Source organism: Oncorhynchus gorbuscha, linkage group LG08 (assembly GCF_021184085.1).
Source record: "Oncorhynchus gorbuscha isolate QuinsamMale2020 ecotype Even-year linkage group LG08, OgorEven_v1.0, whole genome shotgun sequence".
Taxonomy (NCBI): Eukaryota; Metazoa; Chordata; class Actinopteri; order Salmoniformes; family Salmonidae; genus Oncorhynchus; species Oncorhynchus gorbuscha.
In genome coordinates this window covers 68,205,600-68,212,876 of record NC_060180.1, presented here as the reverse complement: position 1 = coordinate 68,212,876, position 7,277 = coordinate 68,205,600, and the positions used below count along the sequence as shown (strand labels likewise).

The 7,277-nt window shown below is 41.4% G+C and overlaps 1 protein-coding gene across 1 annotated transcript; it reads left to right on the top strand.

Moving 5' to 3' along the window:
* The first annotated feature begins 820 nt into the window (after window positions 1–820).
* On the top strand, window positions 821–4,340 carry LOC124041009 (regulator of G-protein signaling 2-like). The gene is made up of 5 exons (XM_046358158.1): window positions 821–1,023; window positions 1,234–1,308; window positions 3,124–3,185; window positions 3,307–3,473; window positions 3,822–4,340. The coding sequence occupies exons 1-5, from the start codon at window positions 968–970 to the stop codon at window positions 4,014–4,016; spliced, it is 555 nt and encodes a 184-aa protein (XP_046214114.1). The 5' UTR covers window positions 821–967; the 3' UTR covers window positions 4,017–4,340.
* The last annotated feature ends 2,937 nt before the right edge of the window (window positions 4,341–7,277 follow it).

Genomic DNA, 7,277 nt, shown 5'->3' with positions numbered 1-7,277 from the left:
GAATGTTACAAGAATGTTATTTTGAAACATACATTCTGTTTTCAGCATTAACAAAACTCTCTCTATCCTCTATCTTGTTAATTGTGTTCAGATGTGTTGGCCATGCCCGCTAATTGGCCACACCTGATCTTAATGAGTGATTGTTTCCTTTGAAATAGGCTAAAATGAACAGCTTTGTATACCTAAAAAAACATAACATGCTAGCTCCATCCTGGTGGCGCAGTGGACTAAATTCATGGTTAGAGAGCATATGATTATAGGTTTTAATCTAACTGATGCTGTGTAACAATAACAAATAAATATGTTTGTATGATTAATGCGTGAGGAAATTAATTTCCATGTGTCCAATAGGTGCTTGGAGTTAAAAAATTATTACCCAAAATAAGCTCGCAGTGTTATTAGAAGTCTTATTGAAAAATGATTCTGTCAAAGTTTTAAGGAAGTTATTCGAAAACCCCCAAATAAACCTATAATGTCCATTCTCAGAGTGTTAATTAAACCTCCTAGGAGAACAATCAAGGAACCAGAGTTGGTTACTACATGGTTCCATATGTATTATTTCATAGTTTGAATGTCTTCGCTATTATTCTACAATGTAGAAAATAGTTGTTTTTTTAAACAAAGAAAAAACCCTCGGTGTGTCCAAACGTTTAACTGGTATTATACATTTGTAGAATTTCAAAGGAACCAAATGTGCTGGCTGGGACACCGTTGAGCTATTGTTACCTCGGGACAATGCTCAGTGACTCGACATCGCTGGTTGTTGAGTGTAGATTTCCCCGTGATTATGGAGAAGAGCCAATCAGGATTGAGATGCCGGTGGAGCTTGGGTATTCTTGGCTTTGTCAGAGAGCATAAAGAATCCACCGAGCTTCCTTGAGAATTGGGTCTGGAAACTCAACGAACAGGGTTGAGAGGGTGATATATGTACACAGTATTTAGCCATTGAACACAATAATTACAACAAATGGATATTTGCTGTGAGACGGCCTCAGAAGACCTTGACAAGACCAAAAGGCTTTTGTAAGTTGTTGATGTAATTTGGTTGTGTAATTATTATTATTTTAAATAAGTTGTTATAGGCGTTTTGAGCCTTATTTGTATTGTATTACAGTTGCATAATTTCCTCACATATGAAACATCGTAATATGACTGGCCTATAAATAAGTGTACTATAATACATTTCTAAAAAGACCACTGAACATGATTTCTGTGTTATCATTTATTCTGCAGGCATAAACCCTGGAAATCGAGACTCCACAACTTCCTCAATAGTCCCTCACCTCATTCAAGGAAAAAACTGCACAGGTATGTAAAACTGAAGAAAAAAAAATCTATATACTTTTTTTGGTGTGTATTTTAAATATGTTGTCACAATACCGTGATTTTACAAAATATATGATACCAGGCCAAGTATCACGATACCGAGTAGTATGGTGAAGGGGTGGCGTCCTGTTCACCCCTTCCTCCTGACGCTTGTTCCCGTTTTCTAAACGTTATGTGCATGTGCTACAAAACAAACCCGTCACAGACATTCACACTTTTACTCAATACAACACATTAACTTCACACTGTTCACTGTATAATACAATACTGCATAGAATGGCTATTTTATTTTACCTTTATTTAACTAGGCAGGTCAGTTTAAGAACAAATTCTTATTTACAATGACGGCCAACCGGGGAACAGTTGGTTTACTGCCTTGTCCAGGGGCAGAACGACCGGTTTTTACCTTGTCAGCTCCGGGACTTGATCCAACGCTCTAACCACGAGGCTACCTACCTGCCGCTCCAAAATTTGCAAACGCCCACCTGTGATTTGGCTGGAGGAATGGGAGGAAGGAATATACATGCATAATGATCCGCATGTCATTGTAGCAGTAAGGAGAAAACGCTATATATGAATCGAAGCACATCTCATGCGTTGCAGACCCTTTTAATTTCTTCCTGTGGCAATCAAATTGGCCTAGACCTACTGTCAAGTTAGCAGGTTGTTGGCTAGATAGGTCTGGCCTAGACCTACTGTCAAGTTAGCAGGTTGTTAGCTAGATAGGTCTGGCCTAGACCTACTGTCAAATTAGCAGGTCGTTGGCTAGATAGGTCTGGCCTAGACCTACTGTCAAGTTAGCAGGTTGTTAGCTAGATAGGTCTGGCCTAGACCTACTGTCAAGTTAGCAGGTTGTTAGCTAGATAGGTCTGGCCTAGACCTACTGTCAAATTAGCAGGTTGTTGGCTAGATAGGTCTGGCCTAGACCTACTGTCAAATTAGCAGGTTGTTGGCTAGATAGGTCTGGCCTAGACCTACTGTCAAATTAGCAGGTTGTTGGCTAAATAGGTAACATGACTGAATAACGTTGTTTGTTATCAAACCAATAATTAACGGACCGCGACATGGTTTGTGAAATATCACAGAAATCTCGCAGGAAGATAAAAGGGTAGCTCCGTTTATAGGAGTAATATTTTGTTAACCGGTTTGAGCTACAAGTCGTTTTCTTTGCTCTAAAGCTGCAAGCATGTCTGTCGCGAAGCGGGTTTTCCTCTCTGGCACTGCTGTGTGACAGCCAAAGTGCAAAGACTATACCCAGATTGGCCTGTGCTCTTGATTATATCAGGGATTAATTTATATACAATGTATCAATTCTGCTCGTTCTGTGCACTGCTCCAGTGTATAAAACATACACATGTAATAACAGGATTGATCAGGGTCTCCATCCCTGCTCGCCATCAAGGCTCAATTATATTTTAAAAACTGATGGAATAGATATGCAGGAAGACTGGGCAGTGAGAAGCAGGTGAGTAGGCAGGGGTTACGGCTTGCTGATCACAGCTGCCACGCATGAAAGTGAAGTGGACATTATTGGACCGGTGCACACAAGAGACTAATTGCTGTTGCTTAAAACATTTACTGAACTTGTAAACAACTGACATTGTAAACAGTTCATAACAGGCGACAGCGGGTTCTTTAGATCGGTAGGGCCGAAAATGTTTGTAGTATTATATGAAACTATATGTTGGTATCATGACGTTTTGATTATGTTACTGGTCTACCAGTATACCTTGCAACACCAATTCAATTACACTATTCCCATATTTCAACCTCTTTTTGTTTTTGTTTTATTTGCAGACAATCTGTTAATGAGGCGAAACAGTGGGGACAATCCTTAGAGAAACTACTCAATCATAAATGTAATTTGTTTATATATATATATATATATACAGCATATTTTTGTAAATATATAAAACACACTACCAGACTGCAGATTGCGCCTAAATCAACCCAAATATTTTCTCTCCATTTTGCTTCTAGGTGGCCAAGTGGCATTTCGGGTCTTCCTGAAATCTGAGTTCTGTGAGGAGAATCTGGAGTTTTGGCTTGCCTGTGAAGAGTTCAAGTCAATCACCAGTCCAGAGAAGCTTGCCTGGAAAGCTACTAGCATTTATGAAGAATTCATTCAAAGTGACTCCCGTATGGAGGTAGAAACACATTATATTATCATTATCACAGTACCATCATGTATATCACTTCATGTTCCTTATAGTGATAATAAATGAGTAACTTTATTTGCAAGTTATACAGATTTTAAAAAAATATATATATTTAGAAATTCCCCATGAGTAACTCTGTACCTGCTGCAAAGTGGGAGAATATAATATTTAAACTTTCCAGGAAGACATGAAGGAAAACTATAATAGATTTAAAAGTAACCTACTTCTAAAACCAAATTAGATGAAGAACGACTGACACGTATGACGTAATAGTGTATAAATAGGGTTATTTAAGGTTGTGTCGCGTGTGATTATTGCATTTTTTTCTCAAATCAGGTCAACGTCGATTACCACACAAGAGACACGATTGCTCAGAGTCTCCACAAGCCAACCGCATCTTGTTTTGACGGTGCCCAGAGGAAGGTCTGTAGCCTTATGGAGAACGATGCGTATCCTCGGTTCATTCAGTCTGACTACTACAAGGACCTGTGTGCTGGTAGCAGGGGCTTAGGAAAACATAAAAGAACTTGAGACTGACTGACTCAGACTCCACAAAAATGTACTCTGGCAATCCAATTCTCTGCTCTTCTCTTGAGGTGTGCACGTGACTTGAACACTCCCTCACATGGAAGGGTTCACCTGATAAACAACCGACGAACGCTACTGACTTCAAGTGTCTGTTATTTGTATATATTGATGGTGATGTATATTTGTAAACTTGTAATATTTAATATTTAATAATTCCATTGTAAGTTGTACTTGTATTTCAGCTTGTTGCTATAACGATTTATTGTACATTTAAAAATAAACATATTCATGGATTTAGTGATGTGAAAATTCCTCCAGCCAATGATTACATCAATCCCATGTGTAAGGACAAGTACCCTTCTGGAGGAGAGGAGAGAATCGGGGTGCGGCCTTAGTCCTCTTCATCCCCCTGTGACTCGTTAGGGCATCGACCATGGCTCTCCACCTACACTGAACATTGCAGCAAGGTCTCCTCTGATAACACAATCACAGCCAGATATTGCAGCAAGGTCTCCTCTGATAACACAATCACAGCCAGATATTGCAGCTGAGATTCAATCAATCCATCAAATGTATTTATAGAGCCCTGTTAAACATCAGCAGATGTCACAAAGTGCTTACACAGAAACCCAGCCTAAAACACCAAAGAGCAAGCGATGCAGAAGCAAAGTGGCTAGGAAAAACTCCCTTGAAAGGCAGAAACCTAGGAAGAAACCTGTGCTGGGTGGAGATTATAAGACTACGTGGCCATTAAGGCCAGATTGTTTTTCAAGATGTTCAAACCTTCATAGATGACCAGCAAGGTCAAATAATAATCAAAGTGATTATAGAGGGTGAAACAGGTCAGCACCTCAGGAGTAAATGTCAATTGGCTTTTCATAGCCAAGCATTCTGAGGTTGAAACAGCATGTGCAGTCCAGAGAGAGAGAGAGAGAGAGAGGGATAGAGAAGGTCGAAACAGCAGATCCGGGACATGGTAGCACGTCTGAACAGGTCAGGGTTCCGTAGCCGCAGGCAGAACAGTAGAAACTTGGATCAGCAGCACAACCAGGTGGACTGGAGATGGGGAAATCGAGGAGAAGTAAGGCCAGGTAGTCCCGAGGTATGGTCCTAGAGAGAGAGAAATGGGAAAATTAGAGGGAGCATATTTAAGATCACACAGGAAGCCAGATAAGACAGGTGAATGACACCAAACAGGACAGACTCCCCCCTCCCCCTATACCCCCGGATAGGGCCAACCAGGCAGGATATAACCCAATCCACTTTGCCAAAGCACAGCCCCCACACCACCCGAGGGAGACAGGAAGCAGGTGAGGGCCCTGGCGGAGTGGTAGCAGGAAAATAACCTCAACGTCAACAAAATGAAGGAGCTGATCGTGGACTTTAGGAGACAGCAGAGGGAGCACGCCCCATCCACATCGACGGGACTGCAGTGGAGAAGGTGAAAAGCTTCAAGTTCCTTGGACACATCACTGACAATCTGACAATCTGAAATGGTCCACCCACACAGTGTGATGAAGAAGGCACAACAGAGCCTCTTCAACCTCAGGAGGCTGAAGAAATTAGGCTTGGACCCCCAAGCTTTTACAGATGCACAATTAAAAGCATCCTATTGGGCCTGGTACGGCAACTGCACTGCCCATAACCCCAAGGCTCTCCAGAGGGTGGTGCGGTCTGCCCAACACATCACCGGGGGCACACTATCTGCCCTCCAGGACACTTACAATACCCAATGTCACAAGAAGGTCAAAAAGATCATGAAAGACATTAACCACCCAAGCCACGGCCTATTCACCCTGCTATCATCCAGAAGGCGAGGTCAGTACAGGTGCATCAAAGCTGGGACCGAGAGACTGAAAAACAGCTTCTATCTCAAGGCCATCAGACTGTTAATTAGCCATCACTAGCCGGCTACCACCCGGTTACTCAACCCTGCACCTTAGAGGCTGTTGCCTTATGTACATAGACATGGAATCACTGGTCAATTTAATAATGCAACACTAGTCACTGTAATGTTTACATACTGTATATACTGTGTATATACAGTATATTTACATATATGTATACAGTGCCTTGCGAAAGTATTCGGCCCCCTTGAACTTTGCGACCTTTTGTCACATTTCAGGCTTCAAACATAAAGATATAAAACTGTATTTTTTTGTGAAGAATCAACAACAAGTGGGACACAATCATGAAGTGGAACGACATTTATTGGATATATCAAACTTTTTTAACAAATCAAAAACTGAACAATTGGGCGTGCAAAATTATTCAGCCCCCTTAAGTTAATACTTTGTAGCGCCACCTTTTGCTGCGATTACAGCTGTAAGTCGCTTGGGGTATGTCTCTATCAGTTTTGCACATCGAGAGACAGAATTTTTTTCTCATTCCTCCTTGCAAAACAGCTCGAGATCAGTGAGGTTGGATGGAGAGCATTTGTGAACAGCAGTTTTCAGTTCTTTCCACAGATTCTCGATTGGATTCAGGTCTGGACTTTGACTTGGCCATTCTAACACCTGGATATGTTTATTTTTGAACCATTCCATTGTAGATTTTGCTTTATGTTTTGGATCATTGTCTTGTTGGAACACAAATCTCCGTCCCAGTCTCAGGTCTTTTGCAGACTCCATCAGGTTTTCTTCCAGAATGGTCCTGTATTTGGCTCCATCCATCTTCCCATCAATTTTAACCAACTTCCCTGTCCCTGCTGAAGAAAAGCAGGCCCAAACCATGATGCTGCCACCACCATGTTTGACAGTGGGGATGGTGTTCAGGGTGATGAGCTGTGTTGTTTTTATGCCAAACATAACATTATGCATTGTTGCCAAAAAGTTCAATTTTGGTTTCATCTGACCAGGGCACCTTCTTCCACATGTTTGGTGTGTCTCCCAGGTGGCTTATGGCAAACTTTAAACAACACTTTTTATGGATATCTTTAAGAAATGGCTTTTTCTTGCCACTCTTCCATAAAGGCCAGATTTGTGCAATATACCTCAGCTGTAGATCTCTGCAGTTCATCCAGAGTGATCATGGGCCTCTTGGCTGCATCTCTGATCTGTCTTCTCCTTGTATGAGCTGAAAGTTTAGAGGGATGGCCAGGTCTTGGTAGATTTTCAGTGGTCTGATACTCCTTCCATTTCAATATTATCGCTTACACAGTGCTCCTTGGGATGTTTAAAGCTTGGGAAATATTTTTGTATACAAATCCGGCTTTAAACTTCTTCACAACAGTATCTCGGACCTGCCTGGTGTGTTCCTTGTTCT

What these genes read in the sequence shown, in the direction of transcription:
- LOC124041009 (XM_046358158.1), top strand. Translation starts at nt 968, where the DNA reads ATGGATATTTGCTGTGAGACGGCCTCAGAAGACCTTGACAAGACCAAA. An exon ending in GACAAGACCAAAAGGCTTTT is followed by an intron (nt 1,024 to 1,233) that starts GTAAGTTGTTGA and finishes TTTATTCTGCAG; the next exon opens with GCATAAACCCTGGAAATCGA. An exon ending in AAAGTGACTCCCGTATGGAG is followed by an intron (nt 3,474 to 3,821) that starts GTAGAAACACAT and finishes TTCTCAAATCAG; the next exon opens with GTCAACGTCGATTACCACAC.